At 34.9% G+C, this 20,217-nt stretch overlaps 1 protein-coding gene across 1 annotated transcript in view; it reads left to right on the top strand.

Annotated features, from left to right (window-relative positions):
- The window catches only part of DHX15 (DEAH-box helicase 15), a 49,360-nt gene that overhangs the window by 13,726 nt on the left and 15,417 nt on the right, over window positions 1-20,217 (top strand). Inside the window, exons 4-6 of the mRNA XM_063108014.1 lie at window positions 7,003-7,162; window positions 9,939-10,157; window positions 14,862-15,029. Of these exons, the coding sequence (XP_062964084.1) occupies window positions 7,003-7,162; window positions 9,939-10,157; window positions 14,862-15,029 (547 nt within the window). The remainder of the gene's footprint in view (window positions 1-7,002; window positions 7,163-9,938; window positions 10,158-14,861; window positions 15,030-20,217) is intronic.

The raw sequence follows: 20,217 nt of genomic DNA, 5'->3' as shown, positions 1-20,217 counted from the left end.
CTGGGTTCTAGGTCTTGATGTGCTATTTTCAGAGGTTTGGATTTAGTATAAGTTAGTGTACACTGTTAGTCTGGCCTTACGTAGTCCCAGTGGACAAGTTAGTTTACAAAGGCCCTACTGCCGAATAGTATTTGTATTTTGTTGCATGTTTGCTTGTCACCATCCTTTTTTTCTGAAGCATTCCCTTTGCAACATATTTATTTTCCTATTGCTATCTTGGAATGGAAATTATGAAAAAGAATCAGTGTAGTAACTAAAGAAGAGCAGACCACTTATTAAAAGATATGTTGCAGTATTTGACTAGTTAGTGAAAAATATCTCAGTTCATTTTGATGTAAGGAAGAAGCTGATGGCTCCTAGTATTGCACCTTTGCAGTGTTTTGTTTTGTTGGCAGCTGGCCATTAACTGGAACTGAACCCTCGATGCAGTAGATTTTAAGAAGCACTTTGTCTGTTGTTAGAGTTGTAACAAATTTTAAGAAATTTATTCTTTAGTTTTTTTGAGGGAGCTGATAATTTCTTAGGGGAGAAAGCAGTTTGATAATTTTTTTTTTTCCCCAAGCTATAAAATTACTGAGATATTTTGATATTGAGGGAATCCAATTTACATGAGTAATGCTTAGTCATTCAGACAGCTAATAATTGAGTACATTCTGTGTTTGGCAATGTGTTGAATATAGTAATAAAAATTAAATCCGGTCCCTGTTGTCATAAAGCAAAATTTCAGATTGTGATTAGGTTTCTGAAACAGAATATTGGAGTTTATATGAAAGAATGATGTGAGAATTCAATTTAGATTGGAAAACAGAGGTTGAAATTTAAATCAAGACCTGAATTGAATGTTATGTTTAGCCAGAACAGGGATAGGGGTACAGGGCGAGAGCTTTCCAGGCAGATGGAACAGTACCTTTTTTTTATTTAACTTTTTTATATGAAGAGAAAAATCATACCTTTTTACTTGTATATTCTTTAGGCATCTGACTGATTTGTGTAAGTCAGAATTTCCATGCCAGATCAATTTGAGATATTAAAGGACTGGTTTTTGGATAGAGTATGGATGATCAAAGATGATTTTCTCTTGCCTAATTGGACCATAAACTCTTTGGGAACAGGGTTTGTATCCTTATACTTGCCATCTATGTAGAGCCTTTTTTAATCTGAGGAGCTCAAAGGGGCAAGAGAGGAGCATGAAATTTGTCACTACAGTATAGAGTGTGATGAATATTCATCATAATCGTGAAAAAGGGGTAGGTTTTTCATGGAGAGACATTTTCTCTGATTTTGTTAAAACATCTCTAGGGAGGAGTAGGAAAAGTATAGTGATGGGATAATTTTGTGTGCATAATTTGCCTTTTATTCAGAATCTTTCTCTTTTGGATATCAGATTCACTTCAGTTGGAATCTTTTCAATTTGGGGTCTGCTAAGGACCCAGTGTGGGGTAATGTTTATGAAACGAAGTGTTGTAACTCATGGAGGACATGTTTTTTAGCTCTAGTACTGCGCATCATCCTGAAATGTGCACATCTTATAATTGAGGGCAAGCTGCTAGAAAGCCAAGAGAAGGTAAAGGAAAAGAGGACATGGTTGAAATCTAAAATTGAGTGACAGGGAGAAATGAACAGTCGCGCTTCAGGGTGTAAAGCTTGAGAGAAAGAAATTTTGAGCAAACCAGCCGAAGAAGTGCTACTCCACACATTTTGGATCATAACCCTGTAGAATGTTTTAATCTCAAAAAGGCAGCATCGGCAAGAATATGAAAGAGAATCCAAAGTATTTAACAAATATGAGACCCTAATACAAACACTGCTGCAATAAGGATCTGGATGGTACAGAAACTTTAAGGCTGACACTGGGAAGATTATCAGGATTATAGCCGATTTGAGGAGGCCCTGGAAACAACATACTGAAGCACTAGCTATGTAAGGACTACATGAAGTTTCCAGAGTGGGTTTCCAGTGAGGCAACCTTGTTTAAAAATAAATGCGTTGAGAAGAGAACCAAAAGGATATAGGTCCTAGAGCACAGCCTCTTGGGTCACAGTGTTTGAGTTGTGTCCTAGCTGTGTCACTTATCAGCCATGATCTTGGCTATGTTAATTAACCTTCCTGTGCTTACTGCTTTTTCAGAAGATGAAGCTTATAACAACTACCTCACAGGATTGTTCTGAGATGGAATACAACCCTTAGAGTAATTCTTGGCACTTAGATTAGGAATGTTTCAGTCAAGATTGCTGACTCCTTGTGCTACTGGTTTGGTGGTAGATTTCCAGGTGGAGAGACTATTGGATCTTATTAACCAGTAAACCTAATTAGAAAGGGACTTATAACACCAAGTTAATAAATTTCCTTTTAACACAATAATTGAATTGCAATGGGGGGGGGGTGTTAACTTGGATTAAACCTTGACATTACTTGTCACTATGAAATGAATGAATCCAAATATTCTTTTAGGGCTGGATGTAAGAAGTGAAACAGGTATGGTACTTCAAAGACCATTGATTATACAAACAGTTATAAGCTAATTATTGAACATCTGTTATGTGGTAGGCTTTTTTCTAATTCAGGTATAGCACTTAGGTAAAGGGTAATTTTACCAGACTCTTAATAAGGGGTGGGGATAAAGAATAAATGTGGTTACTTACCACTTAAGCAGTTCCTACCAGAGAGACTAATAAGTTGCTGTAGTCACCCTAGAAGTAGAATTCTATTGGTTTTTGTAGAAAGTTAGAAAGCTAACTTGATTTTCTAAGAGCCTTCATATATTACTACATTTGGCCTTTTTGTTTACACTAAAGCACTTGCAAGGGATTAGTTATAGAGGGCTCTGATTACACAATGCCACCATCTTACAAAATATTGAATAGAACCTACACATTCATCCTTGCTTTTTGTAAATTCTGTCCTGAGGGCAAAGAGCATTTTCTTCAAAACTTGTGAAAATTTGAGGAATGGGCAGTGTATTTTGAAGAAGTGATTTACTTGCCTTTATTTTCCATTGTTAATTTCTTAGGCATTTCTTGTGCTTGATTAGAGTTTTAAGTCTGAAACACATATCAAATGTATTTTAGCTAAAAACTCTGGTAAACAAAAATTTTACGTACTTTAAACATTTAACTTAAAACTTATAGATTCATTTATCAGTCTGTTAAAGTTGGACCAACACCACTTCTTTGCATACTGTTCCTTTGTTTGCAGTTTCATTTTGCCATAAAATGTCTAGATTTTAAAGTGCAATTTAAATTTCAAATACTTATAAAATACACAGGTGTTGTTTTTCCAGAATTCAAGAGAGTTCAGTCTTTTGGAATTCTAGAATTCCAGATCCCTTATAGTCTTTTAGAGTTGTCTCACACGTGATAGTTTTTTGTTTGTGTGGCTAATCTTTTTCCAAGTTTTTCTAAAGTGTACAACTTAGCATATGTGTGTGTATGTGTGTGTAACTTTTCTGTGCTCAGAGTTTATCATTTCATGTCACGTGGTAATTATCAACTGTTGGGGATAGAAATGTGCATATATTGTGTTATGTTTTATAGAGGGAAAGATTACACAAGGATTTATTAGTTACATAGAGGTTAGTTAGGAGTGTGCTATAGACTTCTATTTATTGAGTGCTTACCAAGTGCCAGGCAGTTAGGGTACTAAGCACTAAGCACTTTATTTACATTGTTTTGTTGAACTTAAATAATTTTCACCCTATTATTCACATTTTACAAATGGGACATTAAAGAAGTTTAAGAAATTGTCCAAGGCCAGACATCAGTAAGAAAAAAGAGACTTAAACCCAGATTTGTCTTGCAACAAGTGTGTTTTCTTAATCACTGTGTGTTTTATTTTTCTTCTTCATCCTCATTCCTCATCACTCCATGTAATACTCTGTAAGTATTTGTAAAGCTTTTCTAGGTAATATGGAAAGCAGTAAATCTAATTACTCAATAGTGCGGTCATTTATAATGGTTACTCTTCGAAACGGATAACAAAAATTTCTTTGGGTCATGCAGAGCCAAGTTTTATATTCTTTAGAAACAGTTTTGATTTATCTGCATGTTTAGTTGTACCAGGATAAAGCCTATGCTTTGAAAAGCAACCAGACTCTGAATAGCATAACATAACTAGGATTTTTAGAACAGATTAATTTCTCCAGTGTTTACACCAGGCCTTAGGACATATGTGTTTTGCTTTCGCTTAAATTGTATCTTGAAGATTATTCTAGAACAGTATTATCAAGTTATTTCATTCTTTTTCATGGCTGCATAGCATTTATGATTATACCCTTGTTTATTTGGCTAATTCTATTGATGGATAGTCGAATTTGCAGTTTTTGCTGTTAGAAACCGTTGCTGTCCTCAGTATCTTCCTGCAACCTTTTACACGCTTTCTTTTTCACACATGCACACATGTGAAATTGGTTGGGTCAGAGGCTGTGCTTCAATCTTATCAGCTTTTGCCACATTGCTCTCCATAGACATTTTATCTACTCCCACCAGTAAGGAATGAGCAAATGAGCAGCTGTTTTGTAACATTGCCAACACAGCATTGTAAAACTTTTTATGTTTGTCAGTCTTATAAGTGAAAAATGGAATTTCCTTATGGAGATTTGCATTTCTTTTATTGCCATATTAACTGCTGATGTAGGAGATACTTAACTGTAGCATCTTATGGAATTGGATCAATGGGTGATGATCAAATTATTGAGGAACCATTAGGAATTGTCTCTGGAATCTGGAAGGCAGGGTTCAAGTTTAGTTGACCATATAATGTAGTATTTGTAATATGCATACTTGTTAATAAAGCAGGGCAAATAATAGTTCCACTATAATATTCATAATCTGCCATTTGTAACATTTCTCCTCTTAGAAAAGTATGAAAGAATGGCTATTTTTGGTTAGCTTTTGAATGCCTTCATATTGTGGTTGTCTGAAGCTTGAAGAATGTGAGGAGAAAAAGAGATCAAAATAAAGAAGCATCTTTTTAAATGAGTTTTAAGAAGCTTTCAAGTTAAAGTCTGGTATTTTATCAGTTCTATGACTTTTTCCTCATGTTTTTAATGTCCGAAGTTGGGATGTGTCTTCCAATCTGGAGGTTTTGTAACTGGTGGCAGTTGGGTAGTTGCCATTGCCTGTGAACGCTTGGACTTGTATTTGGCTGTAGATTTTGTCACTTCAAACAAGTAATGTGAATTGTTGGGACATCACATACTGAGTTTCTTTGCTAATCAAAATGCCCTCAAAAAATTACACTAGGATTCCATGTTGAAATGAATAGTTACTGAGCATCCAGAAAGGTTGGGAAATGGAGTTAGTGGGGTGTAATTTGATAGTATTTGAGCAAATAGTGTTGTTGGAAGAGTAACCAATCCATTTTTTTTGCCCTGCAAAGCAACAAGTAAGAGCTCTCTTGAAGCTAAGGAAGTTGCCCACAAGTGGATGAAACTGTAAAATGTTTTGCTACTGAGGTAATATGCAAAGAGGACTGCCTATCTCATGTTAGTAATGTATCTGAAGGCAGGAAAAATTGCCAAATATCCTCAGATAGATCAAAGAAATTTAAAAACCTCTCTAGGCTGTAATGTCGCTGACTCATGCACCGTGCTGGACTGTTGTTAAGGCATTGAGTCATAGTTTAATTGACAGTGTTTTTTTTTTTTTTTTTTTTTTTTCTTGGTCTTACAGAAGATAATCTTGCAGCTAATGCTGTTGTCAATTCCAGAAATGTGGTAATTTGTTTTTAAAAATATGACCAAGGAAGAAACATAAAATGGAGTAAAGATGAATTTCTTTGCCAAAAGTCTTATTAAATTTAGAATTAAGTTTAGGTGATATAAAGAGGATTCACTTCTGCTGTGCACTATCAATTTGCTGAACTTATTGCTCCAACAAATGGCGTTAGCTAAATATATCAAGTTGGTTTATGAAAGATTAGGTTAGACTAATCATGAAAAGGAGCCAAAATGGTGAAGTCATAAATGATGACTTCAGGTTTTTATACCACTTTTAAATCTGTAAATAAAATTGTGGGTTTTTATTTAACTAAATGAGATGTGACTTCAGCATTTAAAGGCATACTTTGTTTTGTCCAGGTGCCAAACTGAGGATAGTTGTTTTGTTTTAATGACAGCAGCAGCCAGAGTGGAATGGACAGGAGATGACTTACCCACACTACGTCCTGCAAATCACCGTTGATCTATCTGATTGCCTCCATTCTTACCTGAATCTGCATAGTACCTTTCCTGTGATGGTTGCATTCCATATTGCTGTCTTCTCTTGAGCCATCCCTAAACCTGGCTAACCTGGCTTCCCTCTGTTTTTGGTTCATTGATCAATCTGATGTTATTTGCCTTATTTCTTCCATTTATGTATCAGCATTTCTGTAGTGCTGATGTTACCTCTCAGTCCTAGTGCCTTTATGAATGAATTCCTTTTGTGCTTCTTTAGGGTCATTTCAGTGTGGGGGTGTGGAGGTTGTGGACGGTGGGTTCATGCTCTGTCAGCATTTTTGAACCAAGAGCCTGTAGTTAGCTTATTAAGTAAGGAATTGTTAGGGCTTTTAAAAAATATGTAGATTTGCATGTGGTAACATTTCAGTAGTGTAATGTCATGAAGCAACATAAAATGATTTATTTGTTTTGTTTTGCAGGTTGAATATTTATACATTTGAAAACATTTTTTAAGAACATTTATTTAAATGAATTTTGCTTTGGCATTTGTGTGAAACCATGTGATCGTTATATTCTGTAATCAGGAATATCTTGTTTTCTCAATACATATTAGTATTATGCTTGTATTTGACAAGATTTAAAGATTTGATGATGTATATAACTTGCTTGATGTATACTCATAAAATTTTCTTGAAGCTTAATTTTGCAGTTGATTATGAAACAGAAATTTGTTTTGAGCAAAAGTTTATTTTTGACTTACCTGACGTCTTTGAGTTTCATTTTTGTCATGAAGTTTAGTTTTAAAGTGGCCTAATGAACCTTAACCAATGTGTTTTTTGTGAATATAGGTATATGACTGATGGGATGTTACTTCGTGAGGCTATGAATGATCCCCTACTGGAGCGTTATGGTGTAATAATTCTTGATGAGGCTCATGAAAGGACACTGGCTACAGATATTCTCATGGGTGTTCTTAAGGAAGTTGTAAGACAGAGATCAGATTTAAAGGTGAAGGAATTTCTTTTAGTTTGCTAAATAAATATTTGTAGGTGTGTATAAAAATGGAGAACAGATGCTAATCACTAATTAGCTATAAGAAATAATCACCAGTAAAAGAAGCAATACCTATATTGTTTTTGTTTCTAATCCATTTTGCTGTGTCTTCATTTTAAAGTTTTAAGTATGTTCTCCCACTTTTTAGTAATGTATTTTAAGCCAAATATTTTTCATTTCTAACCCATCCAATTATTTTATATCCTAATAGAATGATATTTTTGTAATTGTGCTGGTTACCCTACCCTTCTTTAAGTACAGAGGCCTCCTTGTCTTAAGGATCAAATATTTGCCCCTCAGATCCACATCCTTGTACCAACACAAACACACCCGTTGTAATTTGTAATGCTTGAGAGTGGGAATAATCATACCCAGGACAAGCAGCTCCTCAGAAATGCACTCGATTACCCTACTGTCTTGCTTTTTTTCTCTCCTGTCACCTCTCTCAGGGTGACCAAGATGCAAAGGATTACTCAGAGCTCATTTATCCAGAGCAATGAGAAGCCCGAAGGTGACTGTACCCAGGGAGAGCTCCTTCAAGGGAGAAGGGCCCCAGGCACAGCACCGAGTCTGGTTTTCTCTCAGTTTTTATTGTGCAGGCAAGAAAGTTACAGAAGAAACATAAGTGGTTAATCAGTCATAGTGAAAACATAAATAAACTGGCTACATGACAATTTTCATTAAAGCGGTGTAACTTAAAAATAGTTCAAACAATTTACTGTTGCTTTGCCTCCCCATGGATTTGTCACCCCATTTCCCCTGGGTGATGGAGCCGCAAAGGATTACTCAAAGCCCATCTCTTCTGAGCAGTGAGAGACCCTGAAGTGGTTGATCTCCACTGGAACCCTCAAGCGGGAGGCATCCCTTCCTTGGGAAATTAACCCTGAATTGGGGTTCTCTTCCTGCATTTATTTTCCAGACCAGGAAGTTACAGGAAGAGAACATAGGTGGGGTTATAATTTTACAATATAGGCTGGTAACTTTCAGTGAAATAAATCAGATGATATTCCCTTAGACAATTAAGTGATCGACCAACAAAAGCTTGATCTTAGCAAACATTCCTTCTCCCTCCAGCAATTTTCCAGTATCTTCACATATCAATCAGTAACCTGTCTGTCCTTGAGCCAGCAACCTTGCTGTGCCACAAATCTTTATCTTACACCAGAGACTTTATAGCCTGAGGAAAATTTCCAGTCCTCTGCAAGGTCAATATTTGAAACTGCAAGGCTTTGGAAAACCAGGCCCTGTGAAGTACATTTGCTTTAAGAATCCTTTACAGTTTACCATCAAAAGGAGTCATAAAACTAGGCTGTGTGACCTACAAAAGAAACAATGAGATAATCGCCATGGCAGTGCTTAGCTCCCTAAGAAACTTAAAGAAACAGCTGAGGTTAAGGTGTGGAACATCCCCCAACCACTAACTAGCAGAATAGCCTTGAAGATTTCAGCTCAAATACTTTCCCATCATTTAGGTTTAGCTGCACCAAGGGCAACTGCCCCCAGAGCAATCACTTTTGTTGTGTTTCAGTTTTTTTTTTTATCTCCATCAAAGACTTTAGTCCTGTGAAAGTTTTTTGGTTTTCCCAATCTTGGCATTTTTATGTGTATCTTTAAAGAATTGGGCTATGGCTAAAACTAAGGACTTTGGTCCTACTACACTATAGGCTATGGCCCTGTGAAATACCTGTGCTTTATAAATGTCAATATCCTACACATTGTCCTCCACACCACTTGTACCTTGGTCAGTCTTACTGTGGTGATTAAGGGCTTAAAACTGACTGAATATTTTCTGACATTTTTGTCCCCCAAAGTTTATGAAGTTGTCTTTTGCTTAGTTGTATGTATGTATACCATTCTTTGGAACTTAGAGTCCTTACTCCTTGTTGGAATGTGTGTTATGGAAGGATTCTGCACTGGGCAGAAAGGTTCTGGGTCTTAAAAAATATGAGGACTGAGTGTTTTTGCTTATACAAATTTTTGCTTTTAAAGAATATATTTGAAGAACTATATGAGTACAATATTATTATTGATTAAACTTTATGAGCTATCCCGGGTAAACTCAGTTTAGAGTAGAAATTAAGAACTCTAGTAGAATATTTTATGGGGGAGCTTTCTATTTAAATAAATTTTTAATGTTTATATAATCTAATTTACATAGAGGGAGAGCGACAGCAGTCATGTAGCCCTGCACCCAAATAGTCTTTTATTGCTATGACTTTGCAGTAGTTTAGAAGACCCTGGTTTATTTCAGGAATTTTTCAAAGGCAGTCATGCTCATTAAAGATGAAGGGAGAAAATTTATATCTGGTCCACTAATTATATTTTTTTCATTTTCTTTCCATTTTTTCCTGTGTGTGAAATTGTTTTAATAAGTGTAGCAATAATCATACTACATAATAATGTCTTTCCACCAATTTTTTCACATGTATAATTTAATAAACTGGTTTTTAAGGTATTGTTTCATAAAAATATATTGTAGGTTATTTATTTATTGGATGTTAGGTTTATTTCTAAATGTTTTGAAAAGTAAATAATTCAACTCTTACTATAGCTCAGGCTTTCTGTATTTGACTTTTAGTTACAATTTATTTGAAGACTTTCATAGGCTTCTTTATAATTGATGTATATGTATAGAACAGTAAATATTACTGTAATTTTCTATTTTTTTTTTCTTTAAGACTATGTAAGAACCCTTGAAAACATTTTCAAGTAATTTACTGTTTTCTTTCAGGTTATAGTTATGAGTGCTACTCTAGATGCAGGAAAGTTCCAGATTTACTTTGATAACTGTCCTCTCTTAACTATTCCTGGGCGTACACATCCTGTTGAGATTTTTTATACTCCAGAACCAGAGAGAGATTATCTTGAAGCAGCAATTCGAACAGTGATCCAAATTCATATGTGTGAAGAGGAGGAGGGAGATCTTCTACTTTTCTTAACTGGTCAAGAGGTATGTATCATCATTATTTGCTCTATTATTTAGTCTTTGGCATATTATTTTTATTACACATTTTAAACTGAAAAACTTGGTGTATATTAACGATATTTTTCTTATGCCAGTGTTTGAAGTTCTTCAACTTGATTGTATTAATATATAAAATATATAACCCCTTTTAAACTCTGGGAATGCCTTTTTATACCACTGGTTAATTGTGTTCTAATTAATTATCCTGAGAGTATTGAATGCTTTTAGAATTTCAAGAGTTAGCAATGGTAGCCTCAACTTTAGAGAGGCCTGGGTTGTAAGTGGTACTTTGTTGAGGCATGAATTTGCATCATAGCTGCTTTGAAATGAGGCTGTCCTCACCAGTTATTTAGCTTGAGAATGAAGTTGGGTGCCCATTCACCATCAAAACATTTTTTTGTTTTGTCTTCTATGTGCTGAGGATTTTAAGTGGTCACTAAAATTTCTTAGTTAGAATTTACCTCGTTATTAGATATAAATTTTATTCTCAGGTACAGCATTTTTTAAACTCATTGCTAACTGTGTTTTTATAGGTCTACTGTGAAATTCTTGAGTAGCTAAATAAGTTTAGGAAAAGCTATTTGGATAAAATAGTTTTTGAAAGCCTTTTACTAAAGGATTTCTTACAGCTTTTCTTTTGCTGTGATGGGCTTTGTGAACATTCTGGAATGTGCTGTTGAAGCTAACATATGTGCAGATTATTAGAGAAAACTTGCATATTCTGATTCAATAGGTTGTGGTGAGACCTGAGATTTTGCATTTGTAAGAAGCGTCCAGGTAATACTTAACGTTTCTCAAGGCTTGAGCAGCAATGTTCTAGAGCAGTGCTGTCCAGCAGAACTTTCTGCAATGCTGGAAATGTTCTGTATCCGCTGTTCACTATGGTAGCCACTAATAACGTAGGGTTTTTCAGCATTGAAATGTGGCTAGCGTGAGGAGGGACTATACTTTTAATTTTACAAAATACTAGTTTACGTTTAAATAGCTACATGGACTGATATACCTCCTATTTTTGTTTTTGTATGGCCTACTAGTTAAGAATTTTATATTTTTAAAATGTATATTAAAAGAAAATGCAACAGAGATTGTATATAAGTGCAAAGCCTAAAATATTTTGGCACCCTTTACAGTAAAAGATCTGACTCCTGCTCTGGAACATTTTTTCTTAGTTGTGGCCAGTAGATTGCCTGCCTGGAGGAGAATTTGTTAAAAGCACGTTCCTGCTTTTATTCCAGACTTGTTGAAACAGGTGAAATTTGGGAGTGAAATTACAGGAATTCTGCATCTTCAATAAGCTCTTCAGGCCATTTTTATATTCCTTTCAGTTTAAAGGGTCACTGTTCCAGAGGAGTATTTTAGCCAGTATGATGCATGTGGTATGTTAATGATACCCTAAACAGTGTTGTGGGAAGTTGTCCTAGTCTCTCAGATACTGAAGGTCTGTTGCTGTCTGACTGCCTCCCTTCACTATAATGTGAACTCTAATTTGTGTTCAGATTCTACAGGAGTGCTTGCTATGTATATATGAGCACATTTTATTCAGAGCTGTAAATGTTGAATAGTTTTTTTTTATTCTCGGGTTTCTTCAGGATTTTCCTTACGGTTTATGATTTGTGCCCTATTGGCCATGTTTTTCTTTCTGTAGAACAGGGTTTCTCAACTTCAGTATTACTATTTATGTTGTGGGCTGGTTAATTCTGTCGTGAGGTGATGTCCCCTGGAAGGTGTAAAATTATTTCCAGTAGAGAATCATACTTGTTCTTTTGGGGAATAAAGTGTTTTGCAAATTTAGTTTTCCAGATACCCTCTCTTGGTGCTAGTCTTCCTTTTTATATATTTTAAGTGAAAGAACTTCTGTATATTTTGAAATGAGTCCAAATGCTTTTTTGATGGCATATAAATGGCATTTATGCTGTAATTCAAGATTGAGGCTATTGAGGGATTCATTTTGTCCTCTTGTGTCTGGTCGCTGTAGTTTCTCACTTCCTCCAAAGTATGTAGTGTATTTTCTTTGTTTAAATGACTATTTAAAATAGTCATTATATTCAGATAACCAAGCATGTTTGAATTCGTAAAGAAATACCAGATAATCTCATGATGAGGATTTGAAAGTCTTTTCTCTTGAGTCAACTTGGTGTAGTTCATATTTCGGCTACTGTGAATCCCATAGCTGGGGAAAGGAAGGAGGTAAAAGCATGTGTGCTGGAGCTTATGTCTTTCATGAAATAAAGTGCTACTTTAGTTGTGAACTGTTTATATTTGTACCATTACATTTTTAAGTTCTCTTTAGGTGCCAAGTCTTGAATTTGAAGATTTTTGGGGAGAAGGTAGCAGCTTACCTAATGTATTTTGTATAGATTTCATTGATTGATTATGTTTAGTAGAGCTGATCTAAAGATATGTAAAATATTACCGTTTCTTGTTTTTTTGAATTTTTGCTGTTTCTACTTGCTAAGTCAAATGGTAGATTCTGGGACATCACTACTCTTGTCTTCATAAATATGAATAGTCTCCATGAAATTTAATAATTTCATGAAATTTTTAAACTGATTTTTAAGACCATATTCCCATTTTCACCACTTTTCTTAAATAATAGTGTTTCTATAGTCATTTGAATTAGTTTGGGAGGGAGAACAGTTTAAATTGGTGAAAAGTTGGGAAAGATTTGAATTCTAGAATGTTTTTATGTTATTTTAATGCATAATATCTGGATATTTGATTAACCTTAAGTATTGACTAGTAGAAGTCTTTAAGGCAGCTACATTACTGAGTTAGGTAAGAGTGATTGTAATTGAAATATCACTTGTTATAAATTGGTACTTGAAGATGCTGAAACCCTTTATTTCTTTTATCTCCAGTATTGCTTAGTAAAATGCTTTTTTCAACATGCAGTAAATTCATAGGAAGGTCCAAATTTTCTAACATGTATTGATACTTTTATAGCTGAAAGTTTCCTCAAATCAGAAATGCCTGAACTTCAGTCTTAATATTGCCGATGACTAAGCAGATGGTTGCTGCTTAGAAAGTAAACTTCTATTTCCTTCTCTGTTTGTATTCTGATGAATGAATGATTTGTTTTGTGGCATTCTGAACTGATAGTATTGACTGGAAGTTTGGTAAACTTGAAGGAAAATTTATTGCAATTTTAAACCTGTTTAGAACTTTGTTTCTCTAAAATCATAAGTGGTGTAGATTTTTCCCCCACACTTTAGATATGTCTTTATATCCTATGTGGTCGTCATTTTGTTTTAGTTCCATATATGCTTAAGAGATTGGTAGTCAAGTCCCAAGTAGAGTTGGAATTGTCATCTTAAAATACTATAGTCAGAGCAAATGTATGATTTGGGTACTCAATTTTTTAATATGTGAAATCTGATGTTTGGTGACTTCTGATTGTTTACTTTCCAGTTGTATATATGGTAAAATTAACAAAACTGCCGATACTCTGAGTGTTGCAGATCTAGATTTGTGTTTATGTTCAAATCTTTTTTAATTTGGTAGAGATCTTAATTTTGTATTTGCGTGCCAGCAGGGGGCATTCTAATCTAGATTCAGCATTTGAAAGCAATTGTTTTCTTAAAAATATTTTTCTTTGTTACATTTTTTTCAGTGAATAGCAGTCTACTTTCATTTTCTTTTAGAAACTTGAGATTTCAAAGGGAACTGTTAACATCGAATCCTTAATAGTAATTTTCTGTGTCACAATTTTCAAGGCAAATAACCTTATATTATTTAAGAAAACTGGTATGTTTGAAATAGGTGGAAAAACTTTTGTTCTTATTGTATCCAAGAACACAAAGTTGCACTTTGATTTAAAAATATAGAGTATATTTACCTGAAATTCCCCCTCCCTTTTGTATCATTCTTTCTTCTGAATAAAAGATAATTGGTTGATGAGAACAGATTGCCTAATATATAACAGGCTGTTTAATATATTTCTTGGTTTAATTGAATTAATGCTTCAGTAAAATTTAGAATATATTTGCCTGCCATTGCACACACTCCCACCCCCCATTTGTTTTTAAGTCTTTTTGCCACTCTCAGGGCTGCCATGTCACTCTCTGCCTCTCTTTCTCCCCTCCCTCCCCATTCTGTCTCTTCCCTTTAAACTTTGATTTGAATGCAAATGAACTGCAATGGATTCCTGTATTGCGGAAATTATTGAAGCTGCTCTAAGATATTTGGGTTAGCCTAGTTCTTAAATATCTATGTTGATACTGTAAAGGTGTTTGTTCTCATTAGGCACACTGAAGCAAATCTTCCATATAATTGCATTAGTGATACGTGACATTAAAGCGTAATTGGCTTATTTAAAATGTCTAGCACATCAATTTCTTTTAGATTGTAAAAATTGAAAAGGTCATGAGTGCAGTTAAATATTCCTGGGTGAGAAATTTCAATTTTAATACAATTTGTTGAGAATTAATTAGCAAATTTAACTCTAAGAAAAGGGGCGTGGAATGCAAATATGGCACTTATGTATTCGTTTGAATACAGAAATCAAAGTTTCTTGGATTGTTTTGGAAATCCCATTGAAATTTGCTAAATTGGTTTTGGTTACTAAATTGAAAGTAGAGTATCCATGAAATGAAAGCAGATTGCATATGCTGTGTAAAACTAGGATTATGATAAATACTTAAAATGTTTCAGTATTCATTTTGTTTTCAGACTCTAACTTTTCTTTTGTAGGAAATTGATGAAGCCTGTAAGAGAATAAAGCGTGAGGTTGATGATTTGGGCCCTGAAGTTGGTGACATTAAAATCATTCCATTGTACTCTACACTTCCACCTCAGCAGCAGCAACGCATTTTTGAGCCACCACCTCCAAAAAAACAGAATGGAGCAATTGGAAGAAAGGTAACAGAAATGTTCTTGATAAACATTTTGCTAATACTGAAATAATTGTGAGATATCGAACTATATTCAATTATAAAGGTCTTAAATTGTGGATGATTGTGATCTGGATTATACACAACAATGATCTGCATTTCAAAAGAAAACAGGAAAAAGTGTAGTAAGGTAGAGTTCTGCATATCTTTAACCCTTAGAGTAGGTATATGTACTGCTTCCTCCCCACCTACACAGTCCCTCCTTAGCAAATAGAAGCTTTGTTAGGATGGGTTAAGAAAAGGGGATGATGGCCAGGTCCTCTCTTTCTTTCATTTCTTTGGTCGCTTGGCTTCTGCCTAGAAATTTCTTTAAGACTTAACTAAATGTCATGCGTATAGGTGTGAAATGTTGACTCTGCAGAGTTGACTCTAATGACAGTAGCACTAATCACACTGCATAAATACGTGGGTTCCTTGAAGGCAGGAACTACGTCTGGATTCTTTTGGTAGGGATGTGTGCCTGACACAAGGAGGGGAAAAAGGATACTCCAACCCTATATCTGAGGCACTTTGTTGCGGGGATGGAAGGAGATCTGAGTACCCATTTGAAACAGAGTAGCTGTACTTTTATTTAAGATTTGGGAGTTCTAGTAGACTCTTTGGAAATAAGATTGCACTGTTTTTAAAGGTTTGAAAACCACTGTACTCAGGACTAACAGACTCACAACTTTTTTTGCTATGTTTTGCATCTTCTTGTAAATGTTTTCAGTGATTGCTGAAAAAATTAAAAACTATAAAGACATATTTAACTATATTATGGCTGGGGTTTTTGGGGGGGGGGGGTGTCTTTTTTGTGACCGGTACTCAGCCAGTGAGTGCACCGGCCATTCCTATATAGGATCCGAACCCGCGGCGGGAGCGTTGCTGCGCTCCCAGCGCCGCACTCTCCCGAGTGCGCCGCGGGCTCGGCCCCTATTATGGCTGTTTTTTAAATTGGCTTTGTAAAACTTAAATGAACAAAATATGGATATGCAATGCCAGCCTAGTGGAATATAAATTAACATTTAAAAAAAATCAGCTTTTGAGTTTTGCAGAGATCATAAAGTGTAGAAAATTTTACAAATAAGTATATAATTTAATTAATAATGTATTAAAATATGTATTAATGTATTTAATAATGCATTAAAAATAATCTAATTATATAGCTTTATTATATTGAACTTTCAATTATTTTTTGTCATAGTGCTGTCTATAGAACATGTCAAGATTTTTTTTTGTGTTTCTTTATATGCATTCTGAACTCTGAGGAAAAATTTTTAAGGGACACCTTTAGTATATCATTTTGAAGTTGATTTGTTGACTGGGAGGTACTTATTCTCTGTAGTCTTTTCAGTTTGGTTCCTCATCAAGGGATTTTTACAAAGTAGCTATTTCTTAAACATTTCTGTAGTAAAGAGGTGTTAATGCATCCTCCAAGCAGAGCTTAAAAGGGCTTAATTTGTTTTGAAATTGTGTGCAGTTTGTATATCTACATTTTTTATTTTTAAAATGTTATGTTAGTTTACCATTGAGTGAAATATTCATACAGCAAGATTTGCCATGTTCTGTGTAGCTCTCCCTCATTCCATTGAGTTACTTTGTGAAATATAGACCCACGCTTACTAAAATTTCACATCTGAGCTCTTTGCTGTTATTACTGGTACATTGGAAAATTAGGTTCTGTCTGTTGCCAAACACATGATACATATTATAGAATCTATAACTCAAGCCTATGGAGTAGAACTAGGTTTTGTTTTGTTTCTTCCTTGCTTGCTTGCTCTTTTGTGTTATAACCATAAGGATGCTGAGGAGAATTTTATCTTGCTGAAAAGAGTGACTTGGCAGCCGCTGGATATGTAATGATGGGCTCACTTGATGAAGGGACCATTGGAGTCCCCAGGGATTGGTCTCATCGTTGGCTTTTAACTTGCAACTAAGGCTACAGTGCTGCTTGGCTGTCCACTGATGGTGTTTCAATTAGGTAAAGCTACAGTATCTCTTGCTGAGAAATTGTCTTTTGGCATAATTCAGTTCATCTAAGAAGCTGAGAAGAGCACTGTCATAGCCTCCCTGGTCCCAGGGGAATGAGGGAGGACTTCCTTGGCAGTTGGTGCATCATGCTCACTGTGAAGAAAACTACTCTGAGGCCCAGCATGTTTAAGCACAAATTAAAAATTTTCAGGCAAAGGTAGTTCATAGAGGAGGATCTACAGATCAAGTCATGTATTTTCAGTGCTAGGCAGGGCAGCTGCCTGGCCTGAATTGGGAGTGCCAGTGGAAACTCTGAGATACTGAAACATGGCCTGGCCAAGCATTGCCCAGCAGGCTGGGTTAGAGCAGGGAAGAGGACTGGTGGGAATGTGGAGAAGGAGGAGGGGTGAGAATTCAGGTTATACACAGATTATGTGACAGAAAGTGAGTGGGCACTAGAGCAGGAAGAATTGCCATTCAGTTGCTGTTTTCCTATTCTTTTTTTTTTTTTTTTTTTAATGCTGTGACTTTTATATCCTTTTTTGATTTAGAAAATTAATGCCAGGGCTTAATTCTGCTTTCACTGATTAAACAATTACTATGCCGGTTATTAAAATGGAACTTTCATTCAAAAGTGTTAACTGTCACTGATTATGATATTCACAATTTTAAATTACATAGGAACAGCTAGAGACTTACTGTCTGCTTCTAATTGTGAGAAACAAAATATGATTTGAGCCTTTTTTTGTTAAATTGTTTACTTTGTTCTGATAAAACGATAATAGCTAGCACAGCAGATTCATAAAAGTATTGGATGTTTTTTTAACAAATACAGTTTTAAAAATTCCATCACATTAATTGTAATTCTGTATAACTTTATATTTCAATGAGTACCTTTTGTAAGGCAGTGACATATTTGTTGTCCTCCTCATTGTCTTTATTTTTGAAAAATGGATTTTATAACTTTATTATGGTAAAAATGACTAGAACAGCTTAGTATTAAAAATTTTAAATGTAGGCTATATTAAAGGTTCAGTTTTATACAGGCATTAGGGTACTAAGTAGCATTTGTTTTACAAAGTTACTATGTACTTTACTGTAGACGTCTATGGTACTAATGGTGAACTATTTCAGGTTTTTTTAATAGAAAAGGTTGAGAATGTAATACATGTATTTTTATGAGGGTAGATATTTTTACCTATTTTTGATTTTTGAAGTTTATTCAGTATTTGACTAAGCTAAAAGCTACAGTAGTTCTTTATGTGCATTAAAGTTTAATAAGTAAATCACTTTTGTGCATCTTTTTGACTGGAACTTATAGTTGCTGTTTTCTGGATTTGGTTTATTAAAATCCAGCAAAGATTCTGTCATTTAGGTTATTTAGTTTTCATTAATTTTGTCCATATAGATAACTGGTTTTTCTGTAGCTTATTCTACAGTTTACAGTTAATGTGGCTCAGCTTACATTGCTCAGTGAAAAAGAGAAATGGTCCTTGTGGAGATAGTCCTATAGTTTTAAATAGAGTTAATGGTCCACGATGTGGAGATAGCTTCGTGTGGTGCTACTGTGATGTTTACCAGCAAGTATAAGTTAATGTCCTTCAACTGGAGACCCCCACAGAGTTCCCTGGGGACTAAAAATCCAAACTGCTTTAAACTAAGTGCATTATTGTGTCCAAACAGTATTCAGGTAGGGCAGCCTAAGTACTTTTACTGAACTAGATCAAAGTGGGTTCCATTAGAAGACAGGTTATTGAGGGGGATGTTTATTCTTAGCACATCTTGGCAGAGATGCCAAACTTTTTACCATAGGGTTTATTCTATGTACCCGAAATAATTACTTAGTCAATGAGGTTTAAACATTTTTTAAGGCTCCTTGAATACTTACTGCAAAGTTACAGTCTAGAAAGCTTGTAACAGTTATATAGATTAACACCGGTCATATGTAAGTCCCTTGACAAATTCAGGATCAGTTTGTCTCCTGACTAGTTCCTCATCGGATGGTATGCTATTTACATCTAGAACTTGCTTAGCGCTTGCTTCACTCAAATACTGAGGTTCCAAGGCAGCTTTTATCATCTCATTTGTCTGTTCTTTTGCATTGTGTGTGTGTGTTTCATTTAACCTTAGCTAGTGTTACTTCTCCAGCTCTAGTGGTAGAGTCAATAGAAGAAATATTAAGCTGAATAACTTGTTACATGAATTTTTCTCTTTTTTGTCCCCAAATCTCTTTTATGGTTTCCTAAATGCCATTTTCCTGCTCTTTTTATCATGCTGGTAGATACTTCAGTAATTATTAATTAGTGTAGTAATACGTCGTACTTAAAAGAAAAATGTATTACCTTAAAGCTTTTTACCCATTTATTTCTATTTCTTGGGAAAATCCCCCAAACCATGCTTCTGTAAGGACTCGTTTAACGCTGATATTTTGGGGTTTGACTTTTGGCTAGCAATATAGCCTCTTATCAATATTGACATAGGGCTTGCCAAGTTGTCATAATTACTTGATTCTTAAAAATTTGTAGAATCACACATTCACTTCTTGTTATAAGTACTATAAATTTGTCTCACACACACACAAAATACACATGCACACACACGTGAAATTCTTTTGTGGAGAAAAATTAACTTTTTTCATATCTCTTTAAAGAGTTGATCACGTCAGGAATTTTTTGTCACATAGGCTGTATTCTGTTTGAGAAGAATTATGTGAAACATTTTTTCCCAAAATAACTTGTGTAAAAAGCTTTTTTATTTATTTTTTCTCTGCTGTCCTAAATATATTTGGAACCATGATTTTTACCCCAGAATTCCAGAAAACCAGAAGACCTCTTGTATAATCACAGTTATCTAATTTTATTCCCTATCACTAAGCTAAACTAAGTAATATGCAAGAGTTATAAAAAGAAATGGAAGCTTGGCGATGTTAAACCCTTCCACTATTACTAAGCTACTCTGCTTGGATTTCTGGCTCTGCCACCTTCCTCTAAATTCATTGCTCCTTCCACTACAACAAACTGACTTTCTAGAAGACTATAAAACTTGGGTTATACTTGTTCAAGTCCACCTGTCAACCTTATATACCTTATTTATGTTTGCTTCACCTCATAATTGATTGTGTGTGTTATCTAAATGTCCCGAAGAACGTATTTTCAGTAACATCATCAAACCACCAGTGGTTTCTTATTGCTTTGCTAGTTGTAAAT

The sequence above is a fragment of the Cynocephalus volans genome, chromosome 9, assembly GCF_027409185.1.
Source record: "Cynocephalus volans isolate mCynVol1 chromosome 9, mCynVol1.pri, whole genome shotgun sequence".
NCBI lineage: Eukaryota > Metazoa > Chordata > Mammalia > Dermoptera > Cynocephalidae > Cynocephalus > Cynocephalus volans.
Note: the sequence above shows the minus strand (reverse complement) of the source record. Positions and strands in the feature narration are given on the sequence as shown.